The sequence below is a fragment of the Cygnus olor genome, chromosome 2 (assembly GCF_009769625.2).
Source record: "Cygnus olor isolate bCygOlo1 chromosome 2, bCygOlo1.pri.v2, whole genome shotgun sequence".
NCBI classification, from domain to species: Eukaryota; Metazoa; Chordata; class Aves; order Anseriformes; family Anatidae; genus Cygnus; species Cygnus olor.
The window spans coordinates 73,503,555-73,520,301 of NC_049170.1; the positions used below are offsets into that span (position 1 = coordinate 73,503,555).

The 16,747-nt window shown below is 36.3% G+C and overlaps 1 protein-coding gene across 10 annotated transcripts in view; it reads right to left on the reverse strand.

Annotated features, from left to right (window-relative positions):
- Positions 1-16,747, reverse strand: part of CDH18 (cadherin 18) — a 548,781-nt gene that overhangs the window by 9,173 nt on the left and 522,861 nt on the right. For all 10 annotated transcript variants that reach the window (XM_040548564.1, XM_040548563.1, XM_040548562.1 and 7 more), the window contains 2 exons: positions 15,853-15,974; positions 9,726-9,843 (listed from right to left, as the gene is read on the reverse strand). In XM_040548564.1, coding sequence (XP_040404498.1) covers positions 9,726-9,843; positions 15,853-15,974 — 240 coding nt within the window. The remainder of the gene's footprint in view (positions 1-9,725; positions 9,844-15,852; positions 15,975-16,747) is intronic.

A 16,747-nucleotide genomic window follows, 5' to 3' on the forward strand; every position in this document is an offset into this window, starting at 1 on the left:
TTCAAACAGGGAAACCACCACAGAATACAAAATGACCTGTAGTTGGTCTGTCTGTCAGCTGCCAAAGCAGTAGCAGATTGAGCTCCAGAAACATCCCAAGAGCAGAAATAAACACATATATTTGTGATTAGTACAGAATTTCAAATGAATACATATTTTGCATAAAAAGAAATTAATGTTTTCATTATACACACTAGGTGATGACTGCTGCTTCTGTTCTTCTACATTCAGAAAGAAACTCTTCATCATCTCCCCCATATACATTAAAAACTCCAGTGACTTTCTGGTTGTTCAGCATCCAATTTATAATTCCTTCCCTCTCTTGAAATGCTCCTTGTAACAGCTTATTAGCAGAACTTCTCTCTACAATTTCTCTTTTCATCTCCTGAACTTGCAGGCTGTTAAACAAAACAAGGGCGGGGAGTGAGTGTGATCCCGGGAACAGTGATCACTCACACTGCTGAATTTTAGCACTCTCCCTGGTATTCTGTTGGTCTGGACCAACTAGGACTCTCACATAAAACCTAGCCACAGCCTGAGGTAACAGCATATACCAGCAACCCTCCCAGCAAGCAGTGTGGACAAGCATGCACAAGTTTACTCCTCCCACTTGACACAGTGCTTCAGTGTTATTCCAACAGCCTGCAGGTCCTTAAGCATCCCTAAACAGCCTTGTGCTACACTCTGTACCACATAGCTTCCTTTCATGCTATGGTAATACCACTGCTCTGTTGGGCTGCAATTACAGATTTCATAATATTTCATAAACTCCGAAAAGAAACATAATAACAAAATCTAAGGTCCATTGGGTACTGCTCGGGGTCCAGAGGAGGTACAAGGCCAACTGCTATATAATGTTCACAGCCAGCCTGTGTTATTAAGTTTCATTGCAAGATAATGGGACCAGTCTTGGTTTTCGTTTGGGGTTGTTCTTTGTTTTCTCCCTCAGCACCAATACTGCCACAATAAGCTAAAGTCTGAGTGGTCACCTAGAAATCCCACTGAAGTCATTAGTGAGGTGCAACACTCCCTCATGCACTTTTTAGGACACACTTATCAGCAAGAAAGGAAAGCAATTTCAAAGAAATGGCAGTTCTAAGGGAATTATATTTCAAGTTACAACAAACGAGAAGATGACAATCACACAACAAAGTTATCCAGAAATAACACCTCAAAAACCTACAGATATGTTCAAGGACTAAGCCTGAAATGCAATTCCCTATTGGTAATAAGTGACACCGTATCCATGAGCTAAGCATTAATATTAACATCTGTCATGTCTCTCATCCCAGAAGAAAAAAATTCTCAGATCTTATTCTGTTAACTCCAAAAGGTGACAGCAAGTGTTACTACCAATAATAAGAACAGTCCTTCATTTCTGCTTAATACTCTACATTATTTCTGTTAGTGTCTACAAGCCCCAGACACTTCAGTTCATCTACCTTGTCTGCATAAGTATGAAAATAAAGGTGGGACCAATGATCTTGGAGGTCTTTTCCAACCTATATGACTGTGATTCTATGAAATCCTACAAAATTTTGTACATGCAAATCTTCCTGTGCCTATATCCAAAGAAGGCCCCAGTACTAAAATCTGAGCAGGAAAGCATGACCTCCTCTTTCCCTTCTTCTGGCATAAATCTGTAAAAGAGTGAGGGATCCAGTATCATCACACAGCTAGAGAAGCAATGATGAAAATGCAGGCTGAAAAGAAAAACATCACTGACCTAATATAACAAAGTAAAATTTAGGATTCCTGAGCAGGAGAAGTTTAAGTCATATATAACGTTAAAAAAAAAATAAAAATAATAATAATAAAGAGAAATTTTAGTTTTGTCTATAATGATTTAAATTTTTAAACAGAAATTGACAAATTGCAGTACCAACTGTATCCTGTTTCCATCTTTTAATTAAGCTGTTTACATTCTGTATCAAAAACTACTGGAGGACCCACTGAGAAGGAAGTTTTTACAAGAAGGAGCAGCTTTTACAAGAAGGGTTTCGGCATGAAACAAAAAAATCCCACAAACTGTAAAAGCTAAAGGCAGCCAAGTATGAAGACAGATGCTGATGACCTAGGAAAGAGTTTACCAAGGGAAATAAAAATAAAAATATTATTATTATTATTATTATTATTATTATTATTAATAATAATAATAATAATACTATGTTACAACAAGAAAGCTAGTTTGAAAGAGAGGAGAGGGGATCATGGACTGAGAAAGCCATTTGGTAACTGAAAACAGGTACAGCAGACACTCAGGGAACACAAGTGCATAGGATAGCAGCAATAGCACTAGGATGCTGCAAACTGCAGATCTGATTCTTCCAAGCCTGGAAGGAAAGTCTTTTTTCTCTACAGATTTAGACTGTACTTCACTCCTGAGAAGTATGGTAAGAACCTGGGCTTGCTGGAAATGAAAGGGTTGGCTGCTAAGGGAAAATTAACAGCAATAGGGAAAGAAAGATTCATCTGCTTCCCTGTGGTGCATATTGCTCCAGTTCATGACCACTAAACCTTCTCATATTTGGGCTGTGCTTTGCACACACAGCAAGTTAGAACATAAGAACATCCTCTCAAGTGGGTTTGAGGTTACAGATGGGAAATTCTGCATGGCTGTAATGCAGCAGCTCTTCACACTCTGAAGATGTGGCAGTTTGTTAAGCCAGACTGCGTGCTGCATGCCAGGCTGTTATCACATTCCTCTTCCTATCACCTCTGCCTTTTCACATTGAGCTTCTGAACTCAGAAGAGACAGGAAGGCAGAGTAAAATCAAAGAAGCTGAGATACAATGATAACACCAAGGAAGGTGACTACTGGAGCACTTTGGAGAATACTAATTTATTTATTATTCACAATTTGAGAATTCCTTTGACACATTATAAATTACAGGCAGGCACAAGAGAAATGGGAAAAAATGAGTAAAAACCTGTTTATAGTTTAAGGCATGCTTTAATTTTCAGCTCTGATTATATAAGCAGTTCAACTTTTCTGAATTTTCTGTGAAGTCATAATTAATTAAAACCAAAAGAAAATATATTAGAATGAGTAGCATTTCTAAAGTGAGATCAGTCAATTTGTTTATGCAGTACTATATTGGTAGGCATTTCTGTTTTGTTTCTTTACTGATAACTCTTGGAAATATTTTTTTTTCTTTTGTGTTGGTTTCAAAGCTACTGCCAATGGGCTTCCTTTCTCATTCAGTGAAAGCAACTTAGCAGACATTTGGGGCCTGAAACATAGTTATTTGCTTTTGAGTTGGTTTGTGAAACACCAAGAGGTAGCAGCACTGAACCTGTACACTATGCACTAACTTATTTATCTGCTCAATCTTAGATCCAACTTAATTATTCATAAAAGGATCAAAAATGTTCACAGGTCTGAGGAAGAATTCCCTTTTTACTTTTACGTATCATTTCTGTGAAAACTCCTGTTCAGGCTGGCATTCAACCTGTTTGCAGTGACAGATGTTCTATGGTTTGTGTTTACTGATACCATGTATAATGCTAATTTTGCACTTTCTCAGACATCATTCCTCTTCCACATAACTCTCCTACAGTTACAATTTATCTTCTTTACAGGAGTATATTTCATTGAAGGGCAGTAGGAAGTTGCAATACTGAAGAACCAGAGAGAGCATGCCACATCTTTGATGTGAACAAAGGCAGGAACTACATAGATGTTTCCCACTTAAATCGGGTTGCAAAGGGTGGGGTTCAACATGGCCTTCTTTCCTGCCACTTCAGATGCTCTAGAGAAACTAAGACATGGAGTGAAGATATGGTAACTGGCATGCTTATTTGCAACTTAACAGTCCTAAAGTCAGTTCACTGCCCTGCCACGGACTTCTTGGGTGATATGGTTGGAGATAAGAATTTTGTACATACCAGGGAAGAGAGAGAAACAGAAAATTCTGCAGGGGAATTCATGCTGGCATGGGATGAACTGCTCTCTGGAGGTTGCTCTCTTCATAAATAAAAGTCATGCCAGGTAATGCTTTTTGGACTCAGTTTTGAACTTCAACATGGGAAAAATGCTAATTTGCATCACAGGCATAAGTAGATGAACACATCGGAAATTTCATTTTATACAGATGCTGTTGGGCTCATGTGCTCTAGATTTTAAACAAAAGCAGGCCTCCACATATGTAGATTTTAAAGTATCTTGTGGCCACAACATTAACAAAAAGGAATCTCCAAAAGGACAGTGTTAGAAAATCAGCCTGCCTTTTTTCAGCTCCCAAACATTCTCCATCAATGGGCAATTTTCAAAAAGCCAAATCTTTGAGAAGCAGAGGGGAAAAATAAAACTGTAAATATTTTTGTGAAATGAAACCTCTGTCTTGAAGAAATAAAAGAAAAGAAGAACAAATCCTAAGCATTCTCTAGTGAGTTGCTTTTCCCTGAAAGTAAGGTAAACTTTGTCTACTTTCAGAAGTCAGCAGTTGCAATTTCCAAAGATAAGAGAATGTACAAATCTTATTGGCAGTGTTGGGTGAATTTGTATAACCACTGCACAAATACTTACCGTCCAGGAAATTTACAAGACCCATTGAAGCATCCATTATAGACCATATATCTTGGGGGTGGTGGTGGTGGTGGTGGTGGTGGAAAGCAAAACCAGCAAAACATTGCCATACAGTGCATAAAATTCATAAATGTTCTCCTGAACCTAAGCGATCTGTTCTCTGGGGATTCAGTCTTTTGCCAGATTCCTGAAAAGTGTGGTGTTACTTCTGCAAGAGGTCTCAAGTAGGTAACAAACTAGGCAAAGAGGAATAATATGTATTATAAATTCAGACAGTGAAAGAAACTATGCATATGCATGTGTCTATATATTAATGGTTAGGGTTATAATAACAGTTAAATATGCTCACATGCGTTTTTCCATCAAACTACTGAATTTTGACAAATATATCAACTATACCTTGACCATCTGGAAAAAATACAAATTTTCAAGGATAAAAAAAGTGTAATTTTAAAATTCAGTGCTTCAAAAGAATGCCTTCCAGAGGGACCTTGACAGGTATGAAAGGCGGCCTGTGAGAATCTCATGAAGTTCAACAAGGCAAAGTGTAAGGTCCTGCACCTGGCCTGGGGCAATCCTAAGCACAAATACAGGCTGGTTGGAGAATGGATTGAGGGCAGCCCTGAGGAGAAGGACCTAAGGGTGATGGTTGATGAGAAGTTTGACATGAGCTGGCAATGTGAGCTTGCAGCCCAGAAAGCTAACTGCATCCTGGGCTGCATCAAAAGAAGTGTGGCCAGCAGCTTAAGGGAAGTGATTCTCCCCCTCTACTCTGCTCTTGTGAGACCCCACTTAGAGCCCTGCGTTCAGCTCTGGGGCCCCCAGCACAAGAAGGACATGGAAGTATTAGAATGAGTCCAGAGGAAGGCTACAAAGATGATCAAGAGGCTGGAGCACCTCTCCTATGAAGACAGGCTGAGGGAGTTGGGGTTGTTCATCCTGGAGAAGAGAAGGCTATGGGGGGACCTTAAAGCAGTCTTCCAGTACCTAAAGAGAGTCTACAGAAAAGCTGGGGAGGGACTCCTTATTAGGGAGTGGAATGATAGGACAAGGGGGAATGCCTTTAAACTAAAAGAGGGTAGATTTAGATTAGATGTTAGGAGGAAATTCTTCACTCAGAGAGTAGTGAGGCACTGGAATAGGTTACCAAGGGAAGCTGTGGATGCCCCATCCCTGGAAGTGTTCAAGGCCAGGTTGGATGGGGCTTTGAGCAACCTAGTCTGGTGGGAGGTGTCCCTGCCCATGGCTGGGGGGTTGGAATCAGGTGATCTTTAAGATCCCTTCCAACCCAAAGCATTCCATGATTCTACGAACAAGCTCTGCTCTGAAGGGGCTCTTTCATCTTTCTTCCAATTCTTCAACAGAAGTTACTTTTAGTCTCATAGTGCCCAGACAAATTTTAAATGGGACATCCAGTAGCAGATTTTTCTGATTAGGCAAAAACTGTATATTTAAGGCATTACACACAAATTAAAAAGATCTCAAAGTTATCTGTGAGAACATCCTAGAAACCACAGTGAAAGAAGTCTAGTAGTATTTGTATACTAGTATCTTGGATACTAGTCTTGTAGTATCCAAACTGTAACAAAAGTACCTCAAAATTGAGTAAGTATTTGGCTGTTAAGGTTTTTAAACAAATTACAACACTTTCCTGGACCTAATAAATTGTAAACAGACCTGTTTTCATTAAAAAGCCATCATAAGTACAATTTGCAAACAGACAAAAAAGCATATTCCCTGGGTTTGTTTTCTAAAATTACAGACTTCAGGGAATGATTACAATCTAATGCATTTTCTTTGTATAGCAAAGAAATTTTGTTGCTGCTCTTGTCTTGTCTTGCTTACATGTGTATGGATACTGCATCATTTTGCTGTCTGTCCTCTTGTTCACACTCTTAAACTTTTACTGTCTCTGAATACTATTTTGTCAGTACATAAAAAACCTCACCCTGCATCAAAGAATGTACTGTAGCATAAGATATTCAGTAGGGAAATAGGTGTCATATTTTGTCTTTTCCTTTTTCCTTTAAAATGAAAATCATAAAGTACAACAATATCCAGAAAGTAACCCAACCAATTTTTAGGTCCTGCTAGACTGCGTATTTGTTATAGTCCTGTATTCTCCCCTAACGGTTTTAAGCTCTGTATTTTGAGGGTGCGTACTCAAGGGTTGTAGCTTTAACATTGTGTATTGTTACTGAGTAAAGGCACAAGCTCAGGCTCAAGAGATATAAGCTTAACTGGTCATACAATCAATTGTATGGACTGACAGCTTAGTATCTGTTTCATCTACTGAAGACATGGGATATTTTTGACCTGAATCATAAACATGTTGGGACTGAATATTGCTGTAGTATATGCACGTATGTAGGGACAAATTATGAAATCTTATGCTTGCACAACACTTCTAGATTTCAGTGAAAGTGCATGGATATGTGCTAAAATTTAAGGATCCAGTTCACTATTGTAGAGTTTTTTGATCTTGCAGCTTTATTGATAATACAGTATAGGAACATTCATGAAATAGTACATTGGGGCTCAAAGTCAGTGCAGAATTCTGCTGTTCAGGATTATGAAAGCAAGGAAAGAAAATGTCTACTGAGATTTTTGTGAAATGAATCCTTTGTCCTGAAGAAATAAAAGGAGAGGGTGACTTGATCCAAAGACAACTGCAAGAGGAATATAGCTTTCCAGTGACGGATACAGCATTCACTGGCTACCACTTTCAATCTGACACTGAGCTTTCGTTTTTTTAGCATTTTGCAAAACACTAGTGAAAATTCTCTTATGGCAATTATTGATGTTTTTTTCTATTTCTATCTAAACTAAACACCATAACAAAACAAAACAAAAAACCCTACCAGAATCTCAGCCATTATTGGATTATTAAATCCAGGAATAAAAATAGCAGCTAGCATGCCTTAGGAACACTCTGATCCATTTTAACAGCTGATGCTCAACAAGATTTTTCAAAAGTGTGAACTTGTCACAGACATAAGAAATACCTCTTTTGCCCACCATCTCTCAGCCATTTCCTAGAATACAAAGTAGCAGAAATTCAATTTCTGAATAGGGATAGATGATAAATACGAAAGTTGTAAGTGGGCCATAACCAGAGATTGTGAATGTACTTTGTAAGTGTTTCACTTGTATTGTACAAATAGATCACGTCACAAAAAAAGATCCCCCTAAATAGCAGTGTCTATGCAACAGAATCAAAAGGTCATATGCTGAATAAAATTGTGCCAGTGTTTTAAAGTTTTCTGGCTACTTACTCTTAAATTCCATGTTATGATTTAAGCTAAAATGTCTTTGCATTAAGTATATGGGCAAATTGGAAAACATATTTCTGGAGTTTCTGAGTTTCTGTTTGCGTAGTAGTTTTATGCAAGATGCTACAGGAAATGCATGCTTAGTTTTTTGTATCTCCTTAGGTGAAAGAAAAACATAATGAACAATAGGTCTTTATCTTAAAGACCACCTTTAGTCCACTTTCTTCCCCCACTGCACACTGCCAAAGCCAAATTAGGATGCTCCACACATTGCCTTCAGCTGTTGGCGGTAAAGCCAGTGTTCACTTCTCTTGGGTAAATAAAAAGAAAGCATTGATTACTTACTCCTGCATGCTTACATCCAAAGCATAGCACTACCACATTGGAGATTTATGAAAAATTCTCACCCTTTTACAAATCTGTATAGATAAATAACCTACATTGTCATGCAGTCCTTAAAGCACAACACAGCCTTTTTCTAATGGTAATGATTACATATAATATAGATCCCAATTAAACATGTTCAAAAACATAAAATATCCACTTCATCATGAAACATAATTTTAATAGTTATTCAAATGTACAGCTTGGTGTAAGTATTTTATTTCAAATGAATGTGGTTATAGTCTTTCACATGAGATCACAGTGTAATACTCAATGAGTATATTTGAATCAGTCTCAAATGCAAAAATACAGGAATGCTCCATCATAATCTGAGTGGAAATGATGGACCAATCTGGGAAAGGGCTGGAGTCATCACTTAAGGAATATTTAAAATATATGAGTCAGTCCATCAAATGTTAGTTTTTGTTTGTTTGTTTGTTTAAATATTGACAGATATTGGCTTGATTTCTTTTAGAACTAGAATATGAGGGCCACAAATCTAGTTCGAACCAACAGCATGACTCATTTTTTTTCTACTCCAAGTACAGTTAAATATTGGAACACATTCCTGAGGAAGATTATGTCGTCACCTTTCCTGAAAGGTTTTAAAAATGGATACAAAAAATCTGTGAAAAATATTTTAAACCTCACTGTATGTGTCATATGTACAATAACGGAGTTAATGCTTCTCAGTCATTAAGGATGTGTAGTGATCTGTAAGATTTCAGAAAGTATTCCATGGTATTACTGCAAAAATGTAACTAATACAAAGCCAACCACCACACATTTCCACATGTGCGTACAAACAAAAACACACAATATACTCACGGGCACAAGAGTCCAAGAGGAAAGCAACAGACAAGCATTTAAAGCTTACTCTCATTTTCATCAGGCAGTAGAATGGAAACCATAAGGCAATATTCAAAAATAGTGAAGTTGTGGGGTTTGTTGTTGTTTTTGTTGTTGTTGCTGGAAAGGCTGGATGGTTCTTTGATTCAAGAAATGTGGCTGAGTGACTCTGAAGACTCTTTTCCTTGGGGGCACATCTGCTATATTTTTCTATTTGTACTTTTTAGGCACACTTTGTTAGGAAGGGCATGAAGAGATCACTCAGGAAGCCCTGAAAGACCTACTCTTGATATCACATCCATAAATGCAAACACATATTCAACTTTTTATGCCCCTTAAATTCTTAGTTTCTTCTTTAAGGAAGGCAATAACCTTGAAAGTGCCCACTCAGTACTATTCACCTAACAACAGACCAAAATGCCAACACCTATTTCATTAATCCACTTTCTAAAAACATTCCTGAATATATGAACTATAAATGTTAAAATAAAATGGAATATAAAGAAGAAATAGAATACAATTATTCATAGTTCACAATATGTTGTATACACCATGTCCTTGTTATCAACCAGTTCATTGAAGACAGATTAATTTTCCCCTTCTGTCAAGAAATGCATAGAAATTGTTCTGTTCACTGAGACACCCCAGAAAAAAACAGAGACCCACTTCTTAGAAGTCTGTGTTTGATTTACCTTCATTGTCCCTTAGAGTAAAGTTGGGATTCAAAGAAGGCCCTTCATCAAGAGAAAAATGGAATCTTGCACCATTTGCAGAGTTATCTTTGTCAGTTGCAGTAATAGTCTGAATTACCTGAAATAAAAATTGACAGTGAATATGCTGAAATTTGAACTTGACACCATATATTATCTGACCTCAGCAGGATGTTCAAACTTTGCTTATTTTAATTTTCTACCTGACTGCTACTAAATTCAACAGATGAAATGACTGGGTCGTTAGCTTGAGTTCTCTAGCATAAAATATTTTAGGAACCATACTTCAGAGCTAGATAAAAGCATCAAAAGCATCTATACTTTCTGACATTCAAATACAGTACAGGTACCAATCCTGGTAGAGATTTTCATCATCAGCACTGCTTCCTGGTGACCTTCAGAATTACATTTTTGTCTAAACATTTATTTTTATAGAGTGAAAATTCAGCCTGAGCTGGGATGGTCTATGCAATGAACCATCTTGCTTGACAGCCTAACAATTTGATGTACTTCAATCGTAGTTAGGAAAAATAATATTTTAACCAAAATGGCAGGCATATAATACCAGCTCTCTGTTTAAAATTCCTGTTAAGAAACAGTTTTGCATTGCCACATAACAGAAGAGGAAGAACAGCAGCCATTCTTGGGTATAGTTTGGGTTGCCCAAAAGGAACATAATTAAATGTAGCAGCCATGTACAGGAGAAGCATTTTTGAAAGGTAAAACCTTTACTTTCAAAAGCCCTGATGATTTTTAAAATTTACTTTTTAAAATTTACTTTCCACTAAAACTGAGCTAAGCTTTTGGAATGTGTGACCAAGCAATATTTCTACCTCTGCTTTCATTTTCGTGCTGGGCCTGGAAGCTGAAGTGATAAAATAGAATTTAATAAAAGTTGTTCTTGTGATATATCCAGTGAAGCCCACACAGAGTGCTGCACAGAGCTGATAGATATCCTGAGGGAAATGTAAAAAGGGAAGGGAGAGGGGCTCTTTTTGTTTTTTTTTGTTCCATGTTCAGCTGCAGTCTGTCTGGACTGTATCTGAAGCATAAACAGTGTGGGCTTGTTGTTCTATTTTAAAACTAAAAGACAGTTCGCAGTTCTCTAGCTCCATTCACACATGAGAAGTAAAACAAATACATTTTAAAGCCAATAGACTACAATGGTTATTTTATTGTATACAAGACAGTATATTCTATAGACTACGCATGTCTTAGACAATTAACAATATTGCTAATAACTGCTAAGAATATTTTAAACGTTTCTCACAATTTTTTTTTGCCAAACTGTAGCATAAGATCAATCTGAAATGTCTATAATCATGAAGTTTGCCAAAGGCTTGGCAATACTGGGGAAAAGTTTGGTAAAAGCCAGTTGTTCTGTATTAAATTTTGAAAAACATGGTGTATATGTAGTTGAAACAACTACCATGTAAAAATAGACATATAACATTTTCTTAGATACATATATTTAGTTACTAGTATTGAAATGGTATGAATGTTGCAAGACAAAAACAACAGTTGATGTAAGTATATTTTCAAGAGATGACATGCATTTGACAGCCTAGTAGATAAACGTTGTCCTGCTGCACTCTCTTATATAAAATGTTCCATGATATTTTTCAGAATCTGGTTTCAGGAACACACCATTTTGCAGCAAAAAATGCCACAAGTGCCACAAGATTAATATTAAATTTATTTGTGATTAAGATGCATTTTAAAACTCAACAAAACATTGTGTCTACATTCCTATCTTACACGTGAAAATTTGAGTATCCCCCGATTACACAAATGTATGCAAAAACTACAGCATCAGATGGTAGAGAAATTATACTTTTCCATGTGGAAAATAGACTTTGTATGTATAATAGTACAGGTCAGAATAGTGTTGTCAGAACTATTCTTAAAAGGAAAAGGTTCACACTCTTTCAGAACAGGTTCTTGCTTTCTTCTATTTTGAAGACATTCATTTAGAGGTAAAGAACAAAACTATGCAAGTTTGACATCCAAACCAAAGGTACTCCTAGCCCTTTTCTAATTAATAGGCCGACTAATTGGCCTGCTAACAGACATTAATATGCACCTTACCACAGCTGATTAAAATAAAAATGTAGACACACAAACTCAGCTGCCATAAACCGTACTTAAGAGATGAAATGGAAGGGCATCCAGGATGAGGCAGTGCTTGTTGGCAATACAATATTTATACACCCTGATTCTGAAAAAGTGCTTTGTGTGTGTGTGTGTTACTTTACAGTGATGGATAGTGTCAGGGAAAATACATTTCACTACTATCACAACTTTTTCTATTATTCTTCTGAAAAAAAAAAAAAAAAAAACAGAAATAATGTTATCTTTTTAATCAGTATGACTAGTAGAGCTAGTGAGACTTTATAACTGTCTCGTACTTTGCCAGGATAAACATTGAACTTGGAAACGCCCGGAAAACTGTCAACATTTCACTCCTTCACTTTTCAGAACAAAGCATTTAAACCTTTTTTAAGCCACTATCTATTCTCATTTTCTTAAAAGTAAAAAAAAAGAATCATATGTGAAGCAAAGGAAAAAATCATTTGTAATGGTACCTCATGGAAGATTGCAAAATTACATCTTCCTCCATTGGCTACATTTCACAATCATTCAGAAAATCAGTATATTTCTAGCACTCAGAATTCTCCAACACTGGTTACCATCCAAGATCAAATCACAGCTGCTTTATCTACTTTTATATGTAATATCTACTAGGCTTCATCTGGAAACTGTTGAAGATACAGAATTACCTTCTCAACAAGGTGACTGCTAAGGGAGAAAAGCTATATCACTTCAGCATGGAAATTATCATCTTCTCACAAACATTTTCTGATTTTCTGTTTGAGATGCCTTAGGAAGGTTCATTTAAGTACATTTTCTTATTTTTTTTTCTTCAGTTAATAAATTGAGCTGTGGAGGGAAAAAGAATCAGAAGACAAAGCTTCTGTCTCTGATTTCCCACTGTAGACGCCTCTTCTGAAAATAAACAAGCAAACACAAAAAGTCTGCCAATGATGAACTATCAGTTAGTTTATTTTGCACATAATAAACTCAAAATACATGTGCTGGGATAAATGCCCCTTTTGGGCTAGGCTGCTAATCTCCCTAGATTTCCTGAGGAAAGAAAAAAGGACTCATACATGCCTGGCAGTACCTGACAGAACTTGTTCTTTAGTGATATATTGTAAAAATAATTTTAACAAGATGATGGATAATTCAGAGTAAATACTGTCCTTTTAGTGATTCAAAACTATTCGACTGGACACACTTTTTAGCAAAAGACAAGTTGTCTTATTCTGCAATCCTTGTTTATTTGTTCCTCTTTAATATTTGTTGAACACAGTCATTTTTATTTAACTACACAATAAAATCTGAGCAAGAGACATGTACTTTCTTTTTCTTCTTTTTTTTCTTTTTTTTTCTTTTTTTTTTTTCTGTACAGCACAAGGGTATCAGTCTTTTCTGAAGCCTTTTTATGCAATGCATATAAAATCAGCGTCTGTCACATATCTAATGCAGTTTAAAAATGCAACAGCACACTTATCTAGCCTTTCATATTAAACTACTGTCTGTGGAGTCCTTCATGGTCGCATTAGTCTTGGTTGTCAGTCTGCAGTGCTACAGAGGTCAGGAGTCATTCACACTTGGAACAGCAGTACCAGAGAGAAACATAGTGCTAGTCCAAGTCTGCAGCATATGCTGTTTAGTAAAACTTAATTTATCTTTTAAATATCTGTCTCATATATTTCCATATGCAAAGCTAAAGCTTTGTTAATAAGAAACATTAGCTACTCAATACTACCACCACCCCTGGCAAACAGGGCTTTTCTGAGCTGGCTTTGCTGCATGCTTTAACATGTTAAACATATGCATTGTTCTTAAATTATATATACTTTAAAATATCCACATATCTATAAACCAATTGCAATTAATGCTTAAGATATATATATATAATGTATATATTTAATTAGTCTTTGACAAGTTCTACTTGTTCTGTATTTAGCTTTATTCGAGGTTTTCAGGTTATTTTTAGTTTAATAATAGTGATTCAGCTGATAGATAGACCTTAGATTTTTAAAGGCTTTCAGAGAGGTGTCTCAATAGCAACACTGAAGAAAACTATGCAGTCATGAGATAGGAAGGAATATCCTTGCACAAAAAATTACTCAAAAGGCAAGAAATAGGGGTCTCACGTAAATTGGAAAACAAGGAAAGGAGGTAACAGAGATGTTCCACAGAGATTTATGCTGGGCCACTTGTTCATCAGTATATTAATAAGTGTCTTATATAAAGAGTATGAATAATTAGGCCACCAAATCTACTTATGATATTGAGTTCAAGGTAGAAAAGAGAAGGGCTGACACTAAAGACCTTCCAATACTATGTAGCTAGGCAATACAAAGGCAGGTGAAATTCATTACACACACACATAAAGACTTAACTTCACAAACATAATGATGATTTCTGAGCTGACCATTACTTCTAATGGCATTATGACAAGCAGTGTTTTGCACTCAGTGCTTACTAGTGGTTTAAAAGTATGGCTGCTGTTAGAAATTACTGGGAAAGGAACAGAGAACAGAGCAGAGATCATCATCATATACTTTGAAGCATAAACCACGGTAACAGCTACAAACCACTGAATTCCCGCCTCTTGAATCTTGACTCCTCTCTCAAGGTGAATAGAGAGGAAATGGAGAAAGTTTAAAGGAGGACAGAATGAATGATCGTAAGTCTAGAATGGCTTTATCACCGCCTGTCCAAGTTAAGGAGGACTCTTCAATCTGGACAAGAGATGGCTGAGGGGAAATATACTAGAGATTTATGAATGGCAGAGAGATGATAAATAGTGACCAACTGCTCTTTCTCTCCTTCAACACAAGAACTAATAAAGAGCGATTGAAGATAGCACGGGAAGATTTGAGAAAAAAAAAAAAAAAAAGAGGAAGCAGGTCTTCCTGAAACATTCAATTCATATGTAAAATTCCTTCCTGATTGATGTAGCAGATATCAAATGTTTCCGTTTGTTGAAGGAAAAGATAGAAAAATTCATATGAGATGGCTGCTAAAGGATTATTAAAAACACATAAACCACTGCAAATAATCTGAGACTAGGAAAGTACTTTGGGGAAGCATCATACATGCTTGCCACGTTCTTATACTGTTCTCTAGGTGTCAACTTTTAGAGGCCACTGTTAGAGGCAAGATACCTTCGGTCAGCCTACGATCTGATGAAGTTCAGCATTTTAATTGTCTCACATTAAAATACATAAATTTGCCCCTCTGCATTTAGGTACAACGATTTTAAAGAATTGATGAGAAAATTATTATTACAAATACTAATATACCTTTCCTTAGGTAAGATATTAGTTCACAATTGCAATCTACAACCTGTGTAATAATGCATAACCAGCACAGAGTGCTGGAAAAAACCTCAGCCTATGCAAAAAAGGTAATTCTGGTAAAAAACTTGGTAAAGTCACAACTTTGGACTGCAATGAAATGCATCAGCCACAGAAGCAGCAGCTGGAATGTGACTGCTTTTCAGTCTTAGTTCCGAACTTCCCTCTGCTCACGCTTTGAAAAAAAAAAATGTTTGGCATGTTTTCCATAATGATGCTGCACAGACAGGTTTGTCCTTACTGTGACTTTCCATCTGAACTCTCATGAGCAATCAGCATGCAAAGAGTGAGGATAGCAGCTACGTTAGTCAGCCATTTCATTGAATTACATTTGAAACCTTGCTCCCATGTGGCACTTCAAGATGTTAAATTTGCTTCATCCATTTTGTACAGGATAGTGGCTTTTCAAATTCTATCAGTTATTTGACATGATTAAGGTTTTGCCGGTCTTTACTGAAGATAGTTGTATTTTTTTTCAGCAACAAGAAAAATACCTTGAATAAATTCCCAAACTTCTCCCTTCCATCTAATACATTTAAAAAGTTGAGTCAAATGTGAGTTAGGAAAATAAAATCAGAAAGAATTTGATCGTGTTCCCAATTAAAACTTCTAACATGTGACATTAAACAAATAAAGCAATTCTTTCTCACTGGGAGAAAGAAAACTGCCAGAGTTACCTGACCAGGCTTTGCATTCTCACAGACAACTATGTCATACTCTCTGGCGAGCTCTGGAGGGTTGTCATTGACATCCAGGATTCTAACACCAACAGGAACATGGCTCACTAGCCCAGGACTGTCTGCAAAATACATAAAGGGGTATTAAGCTTTTTGAAATATTGAATATTCAGTAACATCCTCAATTTAAACATGATTTCTTAACACAATAACTGGATGAGAACTAAATACAGCTGAAGTAAGATAATAAAAGATGCTTTTGCTGAGCTTCATTAACTGTTTTGAAAAATAATAAAACAATGAGTGGAAAGAGCAGTATGAGTTACTGTTATGTAAAAAAGTTACTTTATATCATAACGTTACTGTTATGTCATAATGAAAATTCAAGCAACTCTGAAGTTGAAGTTGGAGAAAGCTGTTTGTGTTATTGCACACTGTCACACTCTATGCGAAGAAATGATTAATTTGTTTTTAATTAACATTAAAATGTCATTACAGTATTGAGCAAAATCTAACCTTTTTATTTTTCTGTCAATGAGGTTAGGAAATAAAATACCAAAATAATATGGAAATATAAATGCACTGGTATATATAAAACTTTCCCAAGCTTGATTTAAGCTTTCTCACAAATTATAATGCTGTTACACAGCACAGTCAATGAGTCTTGCATTATCTGTGAAATCCAGGGTCAGTGACACACTCATTAGAAAATAATGTTTAAATAATGGTGTTAAATAGTATATGATCTGAACTTGTGTTAGAGCTCACCTTCAAAAAGAGCCCACACTCCAAAAGCATAATACATAGACATACTTACTGAAAATATACTATGTTAAAACAGAAAATATAATTTCTGTGTTAAAATGGGGAAAAATACAAGTCTTAATCCATCATT